Source organism: Mesoplodon densirostris, chromosome 2 (assembly GCF_025265405.1).
Source record: "Mesoplodon densirostris isolate mMesDen1 chromosome 2, mMesDen1 primary haplotype, whole genome shotgun sequence".
Classification (NCBI taxonomy): Eukaryota; Metazoa; Chordata; class Mammalia; order Artiodactyla; family Ziphiidae; genus Mesoplodon; species Mesoplodon densirostris.
The window spans coordinates 41391141-41412446 of record NC_082662.1 but is presented as its reverse complement, the minus strand read 5'-3'; the positions used below and the strand labels follow the sequence as shown (position 1 = coordinate 41412446).

Genomic DNA, 21306 nt, shown 5'->3' with positions numbered 1-21306 from the left:
ACTCCCGCCCCCAGCCGCTCGCCCTCGAGCGGCGGCTCCGGCGCGTCCCCGCTAGCGTCTCTTCCGGCCCCGCCCCTCCCGGCTGCCAAGACAACGAGTCCGCGCCCCGCGCACGGCTGCCGCTCGGGCGGGACCCAGGCTGGACCGCGGACCCCGGCCTGGGGGCACAGCTGCTACCGCCGCCGCCACCTCGTCTCCTCCCCTCCCCGCCCCGCGTCTCCTCGCTTCCCTCGGGTCCGCGGCCGGGGTCCCTCCCCGCCGCCCCAACCCTGCGCGGATGCCGAAAGTAAAGGCGCTGCAGTGCGCCCTGGCGCTGGAGATCCACTCTGTGAGTACCGCTCGCGCCCCCATCGCCGCCGCCTGGGTGTCGTCAGCCCCCGGAATTTACTAGGGACGCCGCCTCCGTTCACTTCCGAGGACCCCGGGTCACCACGAAACCTCCTCCACCCTTCGAATCGTCCCTATGGAGCTTTGATCCCGTGTCATTTGGCTCTTCCCCAACCTCAAAATCACGAACGCCCTCCACTCCAGCCACGCAGAGGCCTGACGCCCCCCACCGAACCCCTCCACCTCAGCTCCCCTAGCTTCCTCCCAACTTCCAGTTCGGGTTCCTTCAAATCCTTTCCAAACCACTTTAGAAAGTCCTCCTTTCTCCTCTCTTAACTTTCCAGTGAATTGGGTGGGGGAAGAGGCTTCTTTTAAAATTCCTCTTCTCTGCTCCAGTTCTTTTAGTGAGAGTATTACTGGCCCGACTTCTCCCCAGCCTTCGGGGGCGGGGAGGGGTGCTTTTCTTCCCAGATCACGGCTGGCGGATTCTTTCAGACAGATTAACAAGCTTCTGATTAGTGAAGGGGCCTTTCCTCTCAAAGTGGAGTCTCCACACCCCGCAACCGAAATGTGTCAGCATTGCACACAGCACCTTGCCATCTACCCCAGGGCCAATACCTCGGAAACCATTTCAGGTCCCTCCAGCCCCCAAACTCTCCCGATGTTGAGAAGGAACCCCTATCCTTCCCTTCAGTCCAAGAAAGGCACCAGCTTTTAGAGGGACACTACTAATTCCCTAAACTTGCTCCAGAGGACCTTCAGCCCCACCCAGTCACACTCCAGACATGCTGAAGAGGATAGTGTCCCCCCAGCTTGCTGTGGAAATCCAGCTGAGGCAGAGAACCCACTGCCCTTCCTCAGGTGAAAGGCCTTGGACCTCTCCATGCCATGAGCAAACGCCATTCCTCTGAATAATCTCACAAGACCCTTCCAAGGGGTTTTGATCTCCTTCCCCCTCATTCTTTACAGGACCCTCTCATTCTCCTCTTCAGATGAAATCTCCAGCCTCTCTCTTCTAGAAGAAATCCCCCCCAAAAGTCTTTCCATGCCTCCATTTTAGACCTGTAGGCAGTTTGGAAACAAAATTCCGCCTTCAGTACTTTTTTTCTTTTTCCACTTCTCTAAGTCCTTTTATTTCTCATCTCTTTGATCTCCCAGCAAAACGGGGTGTGTGTGTATGTGTGTGTGCACGTGTGTGTGTGTGCTTAAATAGCCAACACCATTCCTCTGGGTGCTGCATGGAGTAGCCCTCCCCACTTCCTTCCTTCAGGCTCTGCAGTCAAGGCTCTCCATCCCCCCACCACAAAGCATCCTCTGCTTTCCTTGCTGTCTTTCCTCACATTACAATGAGGCCGCTGTAGCACAGTCCCTGAAACCTCCAGGGAAGTCACAGGACCGTTTTAGGTCTTTGGCTAGGTCTTAAAGAAAGGAAGGCCGGGCAGGGCAGAGTGTGAGGCAGGCGTGGAGAAGAAAGTTTCTGGCACTGTCGCTTTATCTTTAAGGCTGCAGCGATCTTACTCACTGCAGTGTCAGAAACTCTATAGTTTTGGCTCCAGATGTTTTTCTCATCCCACAGCTGCCAAAGCTTGGCAGCCTTTTTGTAAAGGAGGATTCATTTGGCAAAAGAATACATGAAGTTTCCTGAACCGCTGCGCCCAGGGCAGTTAGTAAAACTCCTGAATTCAGCCTCTTTAGACTTTGTTACTGGCTGCTTCTTCCTCTTCTGCTAACCAATGCAGTTTAGCAGCCTGGTGAGAGCAGCTGCCTGACAGGCCGGATGTTGCTTTCCTTCCTTGGCCAATCCAGACCTGCTTAGAGCAAGCACTTGGTGGTACTGACTACTGCCTGAAGGGGTCAGAGAGAGTTATTTCACTACCCTTTCTCCCCAGTATTAGTTGTCAGGCGGAAAGTGAATGGCTGTATAATGGAGCTTTGTTGTTCATCGTGGCTTAAGAAATTATGCAGGTGGAAACATTCCTATTTCATTTTTTTTTCAACAGACATTTGAGTTACAGAATTTTACAGTTCTAAGAAATCTTAGCTTTCATTGGATTGAATTTCTTTTTATGGGTGAGAAAATTGAGGCTTAGCTTGACTAAATATTTTCTAGGTTTGCGCAACTATTTAGGGGCAGATCTGCAGCAAGATGCTAAGTTTTCTGACCAGGAAAAACCCCATTAAATGACTGTGATGCGCAGAAGGAGCAAAAAAGACCATTAATAACCACACACATTAAACAAGCTTGATTGATTTGGCTTTGATTGAATGGAGGAATTAATGTGAGCATAGATATTTTTAACATCTTTTCAATTTCATTCTTTTCAATTTCATTTAATTCTTTACATTTATGGGGTATAAAAGTCAAAACTGTATAAAATGATACACTCTGAGAAGTCTCATTTCCAGCCCTTTTCAAACCTATTTTCCATCTATTTTCATCTGCTGTAGGTAACCATTTTTATTGGTGTCTGATTTATTCTTCTAGTATTTCCCTTTGTAATATAATCAAATAGATACATACACACACATACACACACACACACACACTGTACACTCCCCCCTTCCCATATATATTTTTTTACCTTCCTTCACAATAGGTAGCATATTATATAAGCTGGTCTGCACTTTGCTTGTTTTCTTTCCTTAATGTATCCTGAAGATCACTCTAGGTAAGTGGGCATCTTCTTTTCCCTCAACTTTTTATTGACATTTTTCAAACATACACAGTAGTTGGGAGAATAGTACAATGACTATATTTCATGACTTATGTACATTAATTTGATATATCTGTATATTTGTATATGTATAATAATAAATATTTTTTACTAAAAATATGAAAGTAAATTGTTGCCATGAGACTCCTAAATACTTCAGCATATATCTTCTAAAAATAAGGACATTGTTCTAAATAACTACAATACTATTATCACACCTAAGATAATTATCCATAATTTCTTAGTATCTAGTCCATTTTCAAGTTTTCCTAGTTGTCAACAAAAATGGCTTGTATAGTTAACTTTTTCAAACAAGGATCCACTCAAAGTTTACATGTTGCATTTGGTCGTTAGGTTGTTTTAGTCCATTTTAACATAGAGCAGTTCTACTGTTTCATTCCCACAATGTTTCCCCCACACTGTGGATTTAGATAAATTCACACACTCATACAACCATTATTTGGATCAAGATTTAGAACACTTCCATCGCCACAGTAAATTCCCTTGTTCCCCCTTTTAAGCCCCACGCAGAGGGAACTCCTCTTCTGATTTCTATCAGGGAAGATTAGTTTGCCAGTACTTGAACATCATATTAAATGAGCTATATAATGTGTAATATTTTATGTGGGCTTCTTTTGTTCTTCGTATTTTTGAGACTCATTCATGTGCTGTGCCTATTGGTAGTTCCTTTATATTGTGGGGTAGCATTCTATCATATGGTTTGTATCATGTTCTATCATACACCACAACATGTTTACCCATTCTCTTTATTGTTGATTATTTGGGTTGTTACCAAGTTGTGGTTGTCATGGATAAAACTACTATGAACATTCATTCCTATAGAAGTTTTTTTATGCACGTTACCTTTTGGAGACCAGGCTCGGATACAGAATATCCCATGTTGTGTTATTGTCTGAATTTTTCCCCATCGTGGTGATATTTAATTTGTTCTTCTAAACTGGAAATTAGGTGTTTTATTTCTACCTGCCTATTGAAAGTGTGGCACTTCATTCCCTTCTCCCCTTTCCATGTTTATTTTTTTGCTGTAGTCTTGTATTTGTGGTATCTCATGTTTAATACTGTGGTAATATGAGAGCAAAAACATAGTAAACATGAAAGGTTTTGGTGTATAATGCAATATTTTGTGTTGCTCAACAGAGCCGTGACTTGAGAGAAAATATATTGCTGGGAAGAAAGTGTGACTTTTCTCAAGGAATCTTGGGAGAATGATGTAATATGCCAAAGTAACTTGTTTTTAAAGAGCAGCCAAAAATTATATTTCCCATCACTTACACTTTTAATATTTGAAACATCTTACCTTTGATATGAAAAACTATATTTGCTGCTTCTTCTCTCTACCTTCTTCTTCTTATTCAGTAGTGAAGTTTTCATGAGATGTTTTTAGGTATATAGAAGGAAGAAATTGGAGGTACAAGAGTAAAGCCCAATGCCTGGGCAATAAAATCAGCCAATTTGCTTTACCTGAATAGTGTCAGTTTTGGGTTAGTCTGTATTGTATAATTCCCATTTTTCTTCTCTGTACTCACCTCACCTCGTTACCTCACTCAAATTATTGATAGCAATGAGGCAAAGAGATCTGGGTACTTTTCAATCACAGTTCATCTGAATATTCGTGATCGTTTTCTGGTTTCCTTACTCAGTTATGCTGCAGTTGGTGGTAAATTTCCCTGGAATACAGACTTTTTAAAAACTTTAACTCTAAAGTACTTCAAACTTACAGAAAAAGAAAACCTAAATACTGTGATCTACCCCCATCCTGATTTAATAAATCCTCATTTTACATGTTTCCTGCAAATTTTTATTTTTAAGAAATAAAATGTTACAGATGTAGTTAAGGCTCCTTTGCACCTCTTGCTGAAGCCAATTTTCCTCCCTCCCTTCCTAGAGGTAACATAATCAATATCCTGAAGTTGGAGTGTATTCTTTTCATTCAGGTTTTTGTAAGCTTACTACATATTTGTGTACGCCTACGTACTACGTATACTATTGTTCTGTTTTAAAACTTTACACAAATGGTTTCATACTGTAGATATCCTTCTGCAGATCTGTTTTTTCCACTTCACTGTTTCTGAAATTTGTCAGTGTTGATTCTTACAGATCTAGTTAATTTCCTTAATTGTTATGTAATGCTGTATATTTATATGACAGTGATTTAATTCTTATTCCCCTATTGATGGACTTTTAAATACCAGTTTTCCTCTTTTTTAATATTACAAACAATGTTGCAATGAGAATATTTGAACATACCTTCTGGTGTCCATGAGTCAGTTGTTCTCAAGGGCAGGTATTGTGCCCTAGGGAGCATTCTAGAAATTTGTGGGCTACCTTGTTTGCCATAGTGGTTGGGAGAGATCCTACTGGTGTTGATTATCTGGTATTCTGCATGACTTGACTGTCCCATTGAATATGTATATGAAAACTTGTTTATAATTATTAGAGATTAAGAACATAACTCTGTTTTATGTATAAGCACAAAGTCTGTTTTTTTTGGGAAAAAAATGTTTTAAATACAGTGAATTTTCCAGTAATGCAATTACCATGTAAATTGAGGAAAGAGTGTACTTTGTTTTGTTCGGAACTCTGGTAAGAGTTTACTCTTTCAGAAAATCATGGCATCAGTGGCAACTCTGCTTGTGTTTGAGCTGCCAATACGTGACACCTATCATTCAGCTTTTGAAACAGACCAGTTCATGTTGATTCTGTGAATAAGTGCAAATATTGTATCTTCTAGCTTAGTTCTGCCTGAGCGTTTACACATAGAAATATATAATTTATTATAAATTATTTCTGTATTTTTTTCAGTTATGGCATTGGTTTATTTTTTACTTATGTGTATGGGTAAACTGTAAAATATTAGTTGTAAAAGGAGGGTGTTGGATCTTGTAGAGACCCAGTGCTCTAGGGAATAGATTTAGAAATGGAACTACCAAGTCTTAGGGAATTGGTTTAATTTCCTAGGGCTTCCATAACAAATTTCCTCAAACTTGGAGTCTTAAAGGACAGAAATTTATTCTCTCACAAGCCAGAAGTTAAAACAAAGGTATTGGCAGGGCAGCGCTCCCTTAGAAGGCTCTTCTAGCTTTCAGTGTCTCCAGGCAGTTCCAGAATGGGGCTGCATAACTCCAATCTCCAATCCTAGAGGTTTCCTTTTCTGTGAATAGCCAGTTCATATCCTTTGCCTTTAGGAACATAAGAGTTTTTTTTTTCTTGTTAAATATATTTTGAACACCACCAACCTTTGTTGGTTATATGTAATGTAAATGTCAAAAATCTTCTAGTTGAAGCTTATTTTTCACTTGTTTTTGCTCTTTTTAGTAATGCCTTTTGTTTTTATTTTCTATTTTTTGTTGTTATTGTTGCTGGTAAACAAAGAATGCTGAGTCTTTAAGTTAACTTTTTTTTTTTTTTTTTTTTTTTTTGCGGTACGCGGGCTTCTCACTGTTGTGGCCTCTCCCGTCGCGGAGCACAGGCTCCGGACGCGCAGGCTCAGCGGCCATGGCTCACGGGCCCAGCCGCTCTGTGGCATGTGGGATCTTCCCGGACTGGGGCACGAACCTGTGTCCCCTGCATCGGCAGGTGGACTCTCCACCACTGCGCCACCAGGGAAGCCCTAAATTAACTTTTTACAGAACTATAGCATATATTCAGAAAGTGCACAAATCCAAAGTGTGTAATCACCACCCAAATGGATAATTAGAATATTATCAGCACCCCAGGTTGCTTCCTTGTGCTCCATCCCTTCCAGCCACTCCACCTGCCCACCCCCTTCCCCTCCCAGAGGTAACCACTATCTTGACTTCTATCACAACAAATTTTGAACTTTTGAAGTCAGCCTCTTTCTTTCTCCCTCCCTTCTTCCCTCCCCTCCCTCCCTCCTTCGACGTTTACGTATAACTTCTTTGTGAGAATTCATCCATGCTGTTATGTGAAGCAGTAATTCTTTATCCTTTCTATTGTTCCTCCCCCAGCTTTACTGATATATAACTGACAGATAGCATTGTATAAGTTTAAAGTGTACAGTATGTTGATTTGATATGTTTATAAATCGCAAAATGATTACTACCATAGTATTAGCTACCATCTCCATCCTGTCACGTAGTTGCCATTTTTTTTGTGTGTGGTGAAAACAATTAAGATCTACTCTCTCAGCAACATTCAAGTATATAATAGTGTTATTAGTTATCGTCACCATGCTGTACATTAGGTACCCAAACTTGTTAATCTTATAACTGGAAGTTTATACCCTTTCACCAATATCTCCCCATTTCCCCCACCTCCTGAATCCTTGGTAAATACCATTCTACTCTCTGTTTCTCTGAGTTTATCTTTTGTAGATTCCACATATAAGTGATATCTTACAGTTATTTGTTTTTCTCTGACTTGTTTCACTTAATGTAATGCCCTCAGGGTCCATCCAATTTGTCACAAATGGCAGGATATCCTTTTTCCTGATGGCTGAATAATATTGGTACATATATATCACATGCTCTTTATCCATTCATCCATTATCCATTGACAGACACTTAGGTTGTTTTCATATCTTGGCTGTTGTGAGTAATGCCATTGTGAACATGGGAGTGCAGATATGAGATCCTGATTTCATTTGCTTTGGATGTATATACAGAAGTGGGATTGCTGGAGCATATGGTCATTCTATTTCAAATTTTTCGAGGAACCTCCATACTGTTTTCCATAGTGGCTATGCTCAATTTACATTCCCACCAGAAATGTCTTAGGGTTCCCTTCAGATCCTCACCAACACTTGTTATCTCGTCTTTTTCATGATAGTTAACTCTGACTTGTGTGAGGTGATATCTAATTGTGGTTTTGATTTGCATTTCCCTGATGATTAGCGATGCTGAGCATCTTTTCATGTGCCTATTGGCCATTTGTATGTCTTCGTTGGAAAATTGTTCTGTTCCATTTCTTTTGTTGATGACATTTTCATTTTTCTTCCGGTATTGAGATATTACAGATTGTGCTCCTGTGAACATTTTTGTACATGTCTTTGTTGCATATTTTGTATTCAGCAACTTGCTGAAATCTCATATAAGATATTTGGATTTTCTATGTGGGAAATCATGGTTGTAAATAAAGTCAGTTTTGACTTCTCTTGTACAATGTTTTTTCTTTTTTCCCCTTTTTATTACTTATGTCCTTGATTAGAATCCCCAGTATAATGTTAAATAGTGGGAATAATAGCACATATACTTGTCATTTTATTTTAAGTTATCCCGCTGATGTTTCACCAGTATTAGATTGAATCTTATGAAATTGCTGACAATGGGCCATTTTTTGACTAAAAAAAAATGACAATTTCATATATTGCAACCTAATATAATATTGGCTGTAGGATTTTCATTTATTGAGTTAAGAAAGTTCCCTTCTATTCTTTTTTTTTTTGGCTGCACCGTGGCTTGTGGGATGTGGGATCTTAGTTCCTGCCCAGGAATTGAACCTGGGCCCTCGGCAGTGAGAGTGCAGAGTCTTAACCACTGGACCGCCAGGGAATTCCCCCTAATTTTTAAAATATCCTGAGCTTTGAATTATATTGAATGCTTTTCCCTCAGTCTAATGAGATTATTATATAACATTGCTCCCATGTTCTATAGAAGGGACACATTTTGTGATGTTGCACCTTCTCCATTCCTATGATAGATTCTTTTTAGTCAGGGTGTATTATTTTTACTATATTTTGTTGGATTTGATCCATAATTTTATATTTAGCATCTTTCATTTGTGTTCATAGATGAGATATTAGCTCTATAAGTCAAATATTTATTTAACTTTTGCTTTTTATTATTAAAACATTTATTTTGAAATATTTCAGACATACAAAAAGTTATAAAGAGTAACATAATGAACACCCATATTCCTCCCCATCAGCTTAAGATGTAAAACATTACAGATAAGGTGAAGTCTCCTGTATCTCACTCTCTAATAGAATCCCTCCTCCCTTCTTCCTTTGGCTAGTCACTACTATGAATTTTGTGTTATTCTCCCTATTTTTCATTGCTTTTCTCATTTTAGTATCTGTCTTTAAGGCATTGGATTTACTTGCAAGTGCTGCTTAACTGGCATCCTAAGGGGATTGATGAAGCTGTTTTAAAATTATTTGGTTCTAGATATTTTATAATTTTTATAAAATTTATTTTATGCGTTTTACTTTACCTTATGAGCTATTTAGGAGTTTGTTTTAATTTCAAGATGTATAGGATTTATATGTGTGTATATACTCTTTTTCTCCCTCACCTTCCCACCACACATACATACACACACATACATACATTCTTTTATTGTAGTATTTTAATTTAATTGCATTGGGGATATTGAATGAAGTCTGTGTGATATTGATTACTTTTGTTGGCAATTTCTTATGTGTTATTATCCAATTATTATATATATAATATATTTATGAATAATCCAATTATTGTGAATATTCTCTATGTACTTTAAAATAATATATAAATTTATTTGTTGGATGTAGGGCTCTATCTGCCATTATCAGATCAAACTTATTTTCTCTGAAATATCTTCAGTTCCATATTAAATTTTTTGTCTGCATGCAATCTCTCCCAGACTGTAATGGAGATATTAAAATCTTTACTATCATAATGTATGTTCATTTTATCCTTGTTGTATTCTAGTACACTATGATTATAGAACTATAGATTCATTTCTGTTTATTGTTTTCCACTGAGTTTGTACTTTCCATCTGAGAATTTATGGAATTCTGCAGTTTGGGGAAATTCTTAGCTTTTATATCTTTGAATATTGTTTTTCTGCTGTTCTCTCTTTTCTTCTGACAGTGCTATTAGACATATATTGGAACTTTTATCTATTCTGCTTTCTTAAGTGCTTTTTTTGTGTGTAATATTTTTATATCCTCCTGTTCTGGGAGAATTCTTCAGTATTATATTCTTATTTACTTATTAAATTAAATTTTTAAATCTTCTCTATTGAGATTTTTAACTTCATTGACTACATATTCCATGATTTCTCAGTGTCTCTTTTTAAACATATGCCAAATATTTACATTTTTACCTGTTTTAATTACATAAATTTTGTTTTTTATGGAGTTTTCTCCCCTTATTAGATGAAAGATTCTAAATACTTATTTTAAAATTATTTTCAGATTGTGTAAATTAATTTTCATGTAAAGTGGATTTATCTCCTGATGGTCAATTTTGTTGTTTTTCTTAGTGCTTGGGATTTCACTGAGATTATGGACCACTTTTGGGAGAATTAACAATGAACCTTTCAATCCATTAACTGGTATATTTTTCCATCTATTTAGGTTTTCAGGTTCTTTCAATGATGTTTGTAGTTTTCAGAATACATGTCTTACACATATTTTGTTAAATTTATACCTAGGTAGTACATGTCTCAGATTTTAATGATATTATAAATGGTATTAAATTTTTTTTTTTTTTTTTTTCTTTTTGCGGTATGTGGGCCTCTCACTGTTGTGGCCTCTCCCGTTGCGGAGCACAGGCTCCGGATGCGCAGGCCCAGCGGCCATGGCTCACGGGCCCAGCCGCTCCGCGGCATATGGGATCCTCCCAGACCGGGGCACGAACCCGTATCCCCTGCATCGGCAGGCGGACTCTTAACCACTTGCGCCACCAGGGAGGCCCGGTATTAAATTTTTTAATGTGCTAATATATAGAAATAAAGTTGATTTTTTTGCCTATTGACCCTATATCGTTTTGTTTATTGAGACTTGTTTTACGGTTCATGATATCATCTATCTTGATGAATGTTTTCATGTGCACTTGGGAAAAAATATGTATCCTTCTGTTGTTGGATGGAGTATTATGTAAATGTCAGTTAGGTCAAATTACTTGAACGCTGTTGTCCACATCTTCTATACCCTTTATGATTTTTGACTGCTTATTTTATCAGTTATTGACAGGGAAGTGTCAAAATTCAGTTATTTTTTTTGCTTCATTACTTTGACATTGTATTATTAGGTGCATACAATTTAATTTTGTATATCTTTTCATAAATCCGATTTTTAATCGATATGAAATGTTCCACATCAACGTTGGTAATCCTTCTTTTTCTGAAGTCTACTTTATATCAAGATAGCCACCCCAGCTTTCTTATGATTAGTGAATGCATGGTGTATCTTTTTCTATAATTTTACTTTAGTCCTGAATTTTTAAGTTTAAAAAAATTGAGATATAATTCACATATCATAAAATCCACTCTTTTAAAGTATACAGTTCAATAAATTTTTATATATTCACAAAGTTGTGCAACAATCACCACTAATTTCAGAACATTTTCATCACCCCATGAAGAAATCCCATTCCTATTTACTGTCATCTCCCTCTCCCCCCAGCCCCTGGCTACCACTAATCTAATTTCTAGGTCTATGGATTTGCCTACTCTGGACATTTCTATAAGTGGAATTATACAATATGTGGCCTTCTGTGTCTGGCTTCTTTCACTTAGCATAATGTTTTTAAAATTCATCCACGTTATAGTATATATCAGTACTTTATTTCTTTTTATGGCCAAGTAATATTCCATTGTATGGATATACCACATCTTGCTTATTCATCAGTTGATGGACATTTGGATTGTATCCACTTTTTGGTTATTATGAATAACGCTGTTATTCTCTTGTACCTATTTTTGTGTGAACGTATGTTTTCAGTGCTCTTGGATATATACCTAGCAAGTTGCTGGTTCTTGTGGTAACTGTTTACTTTTCTTGAGGAACTACCAAACTTTTTACCACAGTGACTACACCATTTTGCATTTCCACCAGCACAGTAGGAGGGTTCCAATTTTTTGGCATCCTCCCCAGCACTTGTTTTGTCCATCTTTTTTTACTTATAGCCATCCTAGTGAGTATGAAGAGCTATCTCATTGTGATTTTGATTTATATTTCCCTAATGACTAATGATGTTGAACATATTTTCATGTGCTTTTTGGCCATTTGTGAATCTTCTTTAGAGATGCCTGTTTGTTTTTGCATCATGTATTTTGGGGCTCATTTAAGTACTTAAATGGTTATATTGTTGTGTCTTCTTGGAATATATTTACCTATGTTTTTAATTGTCACATCATTATAAAATGTCCTTCTTTGCTTCTAGTATCAATTTTTGTTTTAATGTCTAGTTTGTCTGATGTTAGGATAATCACTGCAACTCTCCTTTGGTTACTTCTTGCATAGATTATTTTTTTCCCATTTGTGTCTTTGAATCTAAAGTGTGTCTCTTGTAGACAACATATAGTTGGATTATAGTTGGTAATCAATTCTGCTAAACTCTACCTTTTGATTGGAGTGTTTAGTCAATTTACATTTAATGTAAGATAAAGTAGGATTTGCCTCTGTCATTTTGCTGTCTTTTCTGTCTTAATGTCTTTTTCGTTTCTCTGTTTCTGCATTAGTGACTTCTTTTGTGTTAACTATTATCAAGTGGACCATTTTAATTCCCTTGTTTCTATTACTAGGTTTTTTGAGTTATTTTCTTAGTAATGGTTCTGGGGCTCACAATTAACATTTTAATTTTTAACAATATAGTATGGATTAATACCAATTTAATTTGAATAATACATAAAACCTTTGCTTTTATTTAGTTCTGTTCTCTCTCCTCTTCTTATAATTTTATAATCATACAGATGACATATTTATACATATACACCCTTCAACACAGTTTAATAATTGTTGCTTTATGTAATTTTATTTTAAATAAGAATGGTTAAATGAGAGAAAATACATTTATACTGTCTTAAATTTACCAGTGTAGTTCCCTTATTGGTGTTCTTTACTTTTTCATGAGCATTTTAGCTACTGTCTAGTGTCCTTTCATTTTAATATGAAGAATTCTTTTTTTTGTTTATTTTAACATCTTTATTGGAGTATAATTGCTTTACAATGTTGAGTTAATTTCTGCTTTATAGCAAAGTGAATCAGCTATATATATATATATATATATATATATATATCCCCATATCTCCTCCCTCTTGCGTCTCCCTCCCACTCTCCCTATCCCACCCCTCTAGGTGGTCACAAAGCACTGAGCTGATCTCCCTGTGCTATGTGGCTGATTCCCACTAGCTATCTATTTTACATTTCGTAGTGTATATATGTCCATGCCACTCTCTCACTTTGTCCCAGCTTACCCTTCCCCCTCTCCGTGTCCTCAAGTCCATTCTCTATGTCTGCGTCTTTATTCCTGTCCTGCCCCTAGGTCCTTCAGAACCTTTTTTTTTTTTTTTAGATTCCATATATATGTATTAGCATATGGTATTTGTTTTTCTCTTTCTGACTTACTGCACTCCGTATGAGAGACTCTAGGTCCATCCACCTCACTACAAATAACTCAATTTCGTTTCTTCCTATGGCAGAGTAATATTCCAATGTATATATGTGCCACATCTTCTTTATCCATTCATCTGTCGATGGACACTTAGGTTGCTTCCATGTCCTGGCTATTGTAAATAGAGCTTCAGTGAACATTGTGGTACATGACCATTTTGAATTATGGCTTTCTCAGGGTATATGCCCAGTAGTGGGACTGCTGTATTGTATGGTAATTCCATTTTTAGATTTTTAAGGAACCTCCATACTGTTCTCCATAGTGGCTATATCAATTTACATTCCCACCGACAGTGCAAGAGGGTTCCCTTTTCACCACACCCTCTCCAGCATTTATTGTTTGTAGATTTTTTGATGATGGCCATTCTGACCGGTGTGAGATGATACCTCATTGTGGTTTTGATTTGCATTTCTCTAATGATTAGTGACGTTGAGCATCCTTTCATGTGTTTGTTGGCAATCTGTGTATCTTCTTTGGAGAAATGTCTATTTAGGTCTTCTGCCCATTTTTGGATTGGGTTGTTTGCTTTTTTGATATTGAGCTGCATGAGCTGCTTGTAAATTTTGGAGATTAACCCTTTGTCAGTTACTTCATTTGCAAATATTTTCTTCCATTTTCTCCCATGTTCCGCCCTCTGCTATATTTTGGAAGAGTTTGAGAGGATAGGTCTTAGCTCTTCTGTAAATGTTTGACAGAATTTGCCTGTGAACCCATCTGGTCCTGGGCTTTTGTTTGTTGGAAGATTTTTAATCACAGTTTCAATTTCAGTGCTTGTGATTGGTCTGTTTATATTTTCTATTCCTTCCTGATTCTGTCTCAGAAGGCTGTGCTTTTCTAAAAAATTGTCCATTTCTTGCAGGTTGTCCATTTTATTGGCATATAGTTGCTTGTAGTAATCTCTCATGATCCTTTGTATTTCTGCAGTGTCAGTTGTTACTTCTCCTTTTTTATTTCTAATTCTATTGTTTTGAGTCTTCTCCCTTTTTTTCTTGATGAGTCTGGCTAATGGTTATTATCAATTTTGTTTACCTTCTCAAAGAACCAGCCTTTAGTTTTATTGATCTTTTCTATCATTTCCTTCATTTTTTTCCATTTATTCCTGATCTGATCTTTATGATTTCTTCTGCTAACTTTGGGTTTTTTTGTTCTCCTTTCTCTAATGGCTTTAGATGTAAGGTTAGGTTGCTTATTTAAGATGTTTCTTGTTTCTTGAGGTAGGAGTGTATTGCTATAAACTTCCCTCTTAGAACTGCTTTTGCTGTATCTCATAGGTTTTGAGTCAACATGTTTTCATTGTCATTTGTTCCTAGGTATTTTTTGATTTCCTCTTTGATTTCTTCAGTGATCTCTTGGTTATTTAGTAGTGTATTGTTTAGCCACCATGTGTTTGTATTTTTTACATATTTTCTCCAGTAATTGATATGTAGTCTCATAGGTTTGTGGTTGGAAAAGATAGTTGATATAATTTCAATTTTCTTAAATTTACCAATGCTTGATTTGTGACCCAAGATATGATCTATCCTGGAAAATGTTTCATGAGCACTTGAGAAGAAAGTGTATTCTGTTGTTTTTGGATGGAATGTCCTATAAATATCAATTAATTCCATCTTGTTTAATGTCTCATTTAAAGCTTGTGTTTCCTTATTTATTTTCAAATTGGATGATCTGTCCAAAGGGGAAAGTTGGGTGTTAAAAGTCCCCTACTATGATTGTGTAACTGTCGATTTCCCCTTTTATGGCTGTTAGCATTTGCCTTATGTACTGAGGTGCTCCTATTTTGGGTGCAGAAACATTTACAATTGTTATATCTTCTTCTTGGATTGATCCCTTGATCTTTATGTAGTGTCCTTCCTTGTCTCTTGTAATAGTCTTTATTTTAAAGTCTATTTTGTCTGATATAAGAATTGCTACTCTTGCTTTCTTTTGATTTCCATTTGCATGTAATATCTTTTTCCATCCCCCCACTTTCAGTCTGTATGTGTCCCTAGGTCTGAAGTGGGTCTCTTGTAGACAGCATATGTATGGGTCTTTGTTTTGTATCCATTCAGCCAGGCTGTGTCTTTTGGTTGGAGCCTTTAATCCATTTACATTTAACGTACTTATCGATATGTATGTTCCTATTACCATTTTCTAAATTGTTTTGTGTTTGTTATTGTAGGTCTTTCCTTCTCTTGTGTTTCTAGCCTAGAGAAGTTCCTTTAGCATTTGTTGTAAAGCTGGTTTGGTGGTGCTGAATTCTCTTAGCTTTTGTTTGTCTAAAGGTTTTGATTTCTCCATCGAATTTGAATGAGATCATCCCTGGATAGAGTAATCTTTGTTGTAGGGTTTTCCCTTTCATCACTTTAAATATGTCCTGCCATTCCCTTCTGGCTTGCAGAGTTTCTGCTGAAAGATCAGCTGTTAACCTTATGGGGATTCCCTTGTATGTTATTTCTTGTTTTTCCCTTGCTGCTTTTAATATTTTTTCTTTGTATTTAATTTTTGACAGTTTGATTAATATGTGTCTTGGCGTGTTTCTCCTTGGATTTATCCTGTATGGGACTCTCTACGTTTCCTGGACTTCATTGACTATTTCCTTTCCCATATTAGGGAAATTTTCAACTATAATCTCTTCAAATATTTTCTCAGTCCCTTTCTTTTTCTCTTCTTCTTCTGGGCCCCCTATAATTTGAATGTTGGTGTGTTTCATGTTGTCCCAGAGGTTTCTGAGACTGTCCTCAATTCTTTTCATTCTTTTTTCTTTATTCTGCTCTGCAGTAGTTATTTCCACTATTTTATGTTCCAGGTCACTTATCCATTCTTCTGCCTCAGTTATTCTGCCATTGATTCCTTCTAGATTATTTTTTATTTCATTTATTGTGTTGTTCATCGTTGTTTGCTTGTTCTTTAGTTCTTCTAGGTCCTTGTTAAAAGTTTCTTGTATTTTCTCCATTCTGTTTCCAAGATTTTGGATCATCTTTGCTATCATTATTCTGAATTCTTTTTCAGGTACATTGCCTATTTCCTCTTCATTTTTTTGGTCTGGTAGGTTTTTACCTTGCTCCTTCATCTGCTGTATGTTTCTTTGTCTTCTCATTTTGCTTAACTTACTGTGGTTGGGGTCTCCTTTTCACATGCTGCAGGTTCGTAGTTCCCACTGTTTTTGGTGTCTGCCCCCAGTGGGTAATGTTGGTTCAGTGGGTTGTGTAGGCTTCCTGGTGGAGGGGACTGGTGCCTGTGTTCTGGTGGATGAGGGTGGATCTTGTTTTTCTTGTGGTCAGGGCAGTATCCGGTGGTATGGTTTGGGGTGTCTGTGACCTTATTATGATTTTAGGCAGCCTATCTTCTAATGGGCAGGGTTGTGTTTCTGTCTTGCTAGGTGGTTGGCATAGGGTCTCCAGCACTGTATCTTGCTGGTCGTTGAGTAGAGCTGGGTCTTAGCATTGAGATGGGGATTTGTGGGAGAGCTCTTGCTGTTTAATATTACATGGAGCTGGGAGGTCTCTGTTGGACCAATGTCCTAAACTCGGCTCTCCCACCTCAGAGGCACAGACCTGACACCTGGCCAGAGCACTAGACCCCTGTCAGCCACACAGGTCAGAAGAAGAGGGAGAAAGAAAGAAAGAGAGAGAAAGAGAGAGAGAGAGAGAGAGAGAGAGAGAGAGAGAGAGAGATGGAGGGAGGGAGGGACAGAGGGAAAGAGGGAGAGAGGGAGGAAGGGAAATTAAATAAAATAAAGTTATTAAAATAAAAAATTAAAAAAATATTAAAAATAAAAAATATTGAAAAGTAATAAAAAAAAAGGAATAGAGCAAGCAAACCAAAAAACAAAGCCACCAATGATAACAAGGGCTAAAAATGTATGCTAAACAAAAAAACGGACAGACAGAACCGTTGGACAAATGGTAAAAGCAAAGCTATACAGACAAAATCACACAAGGTCCATCACCTCAACTTTGGGATGATTCGTTTTCTGTTCATGTATTCCAGAGATGCAGGGTACATCAAGTTGAACGTGGAGATTTAATCTGCTGCTCCCGAGGCTGCTGGGAGAGATTTCCCTTTCTCTTCCTTGTTTGCACAGCTCCTGGGGTTCAGCTTTGGATTTGGCCCTGCCTCTGTGTGTAGGTCGCCTGAGGGCGTCTGTTCTTCGCTCAGACAGGATGGGGTTAAAGTAGCATCTGATTAGGGGGCTTTGGCTCACTCAGGCCAGGGGGAGGGATGGGTACAGAATGCGAGGCCAGCCTGCTGCGGCAGAGGCCACAGTGACGTTACAATAGCCTGAGGCGTGCTGTGTGTTCTCCCAGGGAAGTTGTCCCTGGGTCACGGGACTGGCAGTGGTGGGCTGCACAGGTTCCCAGGAGGGGAGGTGTGGATAGTGACCTGTGCTTGCACACAGGCTTCTTGGTGGCTGCAGCAGTAGCCTTAGCATCTCATGCCTGTCTCTGGTGTCCACGCTGACAGCCACAGCTCGCACCTGTCTCTGGAGCTCGCTTAGGCGGTACTCTGAATCCCCTCTCCTTGCGCACCCCGAAACAGTGGTCTCTTGCCTCTTATCCAATTCCAGACTTTTTCCCGACTACCTCCCGGCTAACTGTGGCACACTAGCCCCCTTCAGGCTGTGTTCATGCAGCCATCCCCAGTCCTCTCCCTGGGATCTGACCTCCGAAGCCGAAGCCTCAGCTCTCAGCCCCCACCCACTGAGAGCAGACAAGTCTCTCAGGCTGGTGAGTGCTGTTTGGCACTGATCCTCTGTGCGGGAATCTCTCCGCTTTGCCCTTTGCACCCCTGTTTCTGTGCTCTCCTCCGTGGCTCCAAAGCTTCCCTGCTGCCACCCCCATCTCCACCAGGGAAGGGGCTTCCTATTGTGTGGAAACTTCTCCTCCTTCACAGCTCCCTCCCAGAGGTGCTGGTCCCATCCTAATTCTTTTGTCTCTGTTTTTTCTTTTATCTTTTGCCATACCCGGGTACGTGGGGGAGTTTCTTGTGTTTTGGGAAGTCTGAGGTCTTCTGCCAGCGTTCTGTAGGAGTTGTTCCACATGTAGATGTATTTCTGATGTATTTGTGAGGTGGAAGGTGATCTCCATGTCTTACTCCTCCACCATCTTGAAGGTCTCTGAAGGATTCTCTTTAATAATTCTTTTAGGGAAGTTCTGCTTGTGATGGATTATCTGTTTTTGTTTGAGAAAGTCTTAATAGTCTTTCTTTTTGAAGGAGAATTGCCTGGATATTGAACTATTGAAAGTCTTCTTTAAGTACTTTGAATAAGTCATTGCACTTTCTTCTGGCTTCATATTTCTGATGAGAAATCAGCTGTTATTCCTGTTGAGGATTTCTGGTACCTACTGAATCATTTAACTTTTGCTGCTTTCAAGATTCTCTCTTCATCTTTGTCTTTGAACAGTCTGTTTACAATGTGTGTAATTTGGAGCTATTGGAGTTTGTTGGATGTATAGATTGTTTTCCTTTAAATTTCAGAAGTTTTCATCCATTATTTCTGCAAACATTGTTTCTGGCTGTTTCTCCTCTACTTTAGGGCTCCCATTATATCTATGTTGCTGTGCTTGATGGTTTCCTACAAGTCTCTGCGACTATTCATTTTTCTTTTTTCTTTCTGTACCTCAGACTGGATAATCTCAATTGACAAATTTCCAGGTTCATTTATTCTTTCTTCTGCTATCTTATATCTGCTCTTGAGTTTCTCTAGTGAATTTTTCATTTGTTTTGTACTTTTCAACTCTAAAATCTCTATTTTTTAAAATAATGTCTGTCTATCTATTGATATTACTTATTTGATGAGACGTCTTTGCCACATTGCCATACTTTTCTTTAGATCTTTAGATAAGTTTTCCTTTAGTCCTTTGTACATATTTATAATAGATGATTTAAAGCTCTTGTTTAGTAAGCCCAACTTCTGGGCTTCCTCAAGGACATTTTCTGCTGACTGCCTTTTCCTCCATGTACAGGTCATACCCTTGTTTCTTTAAATGTCATAATTTTTGTTGAAAACTGGACATTTTAAATAATATAATATGGAATGGTGTAAATCAGATTTCCTCTATTTCCCAGAGTTTATTGTTTTCTTGCTGTTGTTGTTGCTTTTTGTTTGTTTATTTACTTTCCTGAGGCAATGTCTATATTCTGTAAAGTCTATGTTCTTTGTTGTGTGTGGCCACTGAAGTCTCTGCTCAGTTAGCTTCATGGCCCTCTAATGACAGGGCTTATATTTCCTTAAATGTTTTGAACCAGTGAGTCCCCCAGTCTTTGCTGAGTATGTCTATTGCTGAGTATGTTGGGACATACTTTCTATGCCCTGCAGGTAATGTACAACTCTGTCTTAGTCTTCACTTCCAACATTTTCAAAGCCTCAAGATCAACCAGAGGTGAGAGATTAGGACTTCCTTAAGTAATTTCTGGGTATGCTTGTAGCCCTGCATGTGTGCATGACCTTCTGAATTGCCAAGAATGTATCATAGCTTGTCAAAGACAGCCCCCCAACACACACACACACACACACACACACACACACACACACACACACACACACAGAGTTCTCCAGCTTTGCCTTTTAAGTGTTTTGGTCACTTATTGTTTGCTCCAACTGGCACTGCCTCAGGCATCCATGATGTTAAACAATAGTTGCTTTTTTTTTTCTGACAAATGCCTTGCAGGTAAAGGATGTTTGTTGTGACTAAGCTCTGATTCAAGTCAAATAAACAGAAGCCCTGTGAATGGGGGTTGACAATTCCTTAGGCATAGGGCTTTTGGGTAGCTTTATACCTGATTTCCTACAGTGGCTGTAGGGCTGCTAGTTTTCATGGCTACCATGATTGTAAGGGTCTTGGTTGTCAAGGCTATAGCAGACCTGAGTAGAGGAGATTGGGAATAAAGTATGTTAAAACACCACAATATCACTGTTTTTACCAAAATTCAGCTATTTTTCTTGAATAAATGCTCCTCAGATTGTTGCAAACTTCTGGTTTATTTCTAGACCTCTAACAAGTTGATTTTGACAGTTTTTGTTGGTGTTCTCATTGCTTTTACAGAGGGCTGATTTTTTGTTTGTTTCACATATGATTTATTTATCTCTCTCTATGATACAAGTAGAGATATAGGCATAAAAATATATTGATGAAACATTTGAAGTTGCTTACATTCAGACACTTTACCACTAAATATTTTAGGGTAAGTCTCCTAAGAACAAGGACATTCTCCTATATAAATTATAATACAATCCCCCACACAATAAATTTAGCGTTTATACAATAGTGTCTAATTTAGGGCTCATAGTAAATATTCACCATTTGCTACAATAATTTTTTAATTATAATTGACATACAATATTATATTAGTTTCTGGTGTATAACATAGTGATTCAATATTTTTATACATTATGAAATGATCACCAGGATAAGTCTAGTTACCGTCTGTCACCGTATGGAGTTATTATAATATTATTGACTATATTCCCTATGCTGTACATTAATTCCATTACTTATTTACTTAATAGCTGGAAGTTTGTACCTCTTAATCCCCTTCACCCACTTTGTCTGTCCCCCCCCCAACCGCCTCCCCTCTGGCAACCAGCAGTTTATTTCTGTATCTATGTGTCTGTGTTTTGTTCATTTGTTTTTTTTATGGTATTTTTCCTTCTGTATCTGACTTATTTCACTTAGCATAATACCTTCTAGGTGCATCCATGTTGTTGCAAATGGCAATATTGTATTCTTTTTTATGGCTGAGTAATATCCCTATGTGTATGTGTGGGGAGATGTGTTTGTGTGTATCACCTTCTTTATGCATTCATCTATTGATGGATATTTAGGTTGCTTTCATATCTTGCTATTGTAAATAGTGCTGCAATGAACATGGTACATATATCTTTTCTTTTTTAAAATATTTATTTATTTATTTATTTATTTATTTTT

At 38.1% G+C, this 21306-nt stretch overlaps 1 protein-coding gene across 2 annotated transcripts in view; it reads left to right on the top strand.

The window, feature by feature from the left end:
* Nucleotides 1–77: 77 nt before the first annotated feature.
* Nucleotides 78–21306, top strand: part of SPATA6 (spermatogenesis associated 6) — a 150198-nt gene continuing 128969 nt past the window's right edge. For both annotated transcript variants that reach the window (XM_060089776.1, XM_060089775.1), the window contains exon 1: nucleotides 78–328. In XM_060089776.1, coding sequence (XP_059945759.1) covers nucleotides 278–328 — 51 coding nt within the window. In that variant the 5' untranslated portion in view covers nucleotides 78–277. The remainder of the gene's footprint in view (nucleotides 329–21306) is intronic.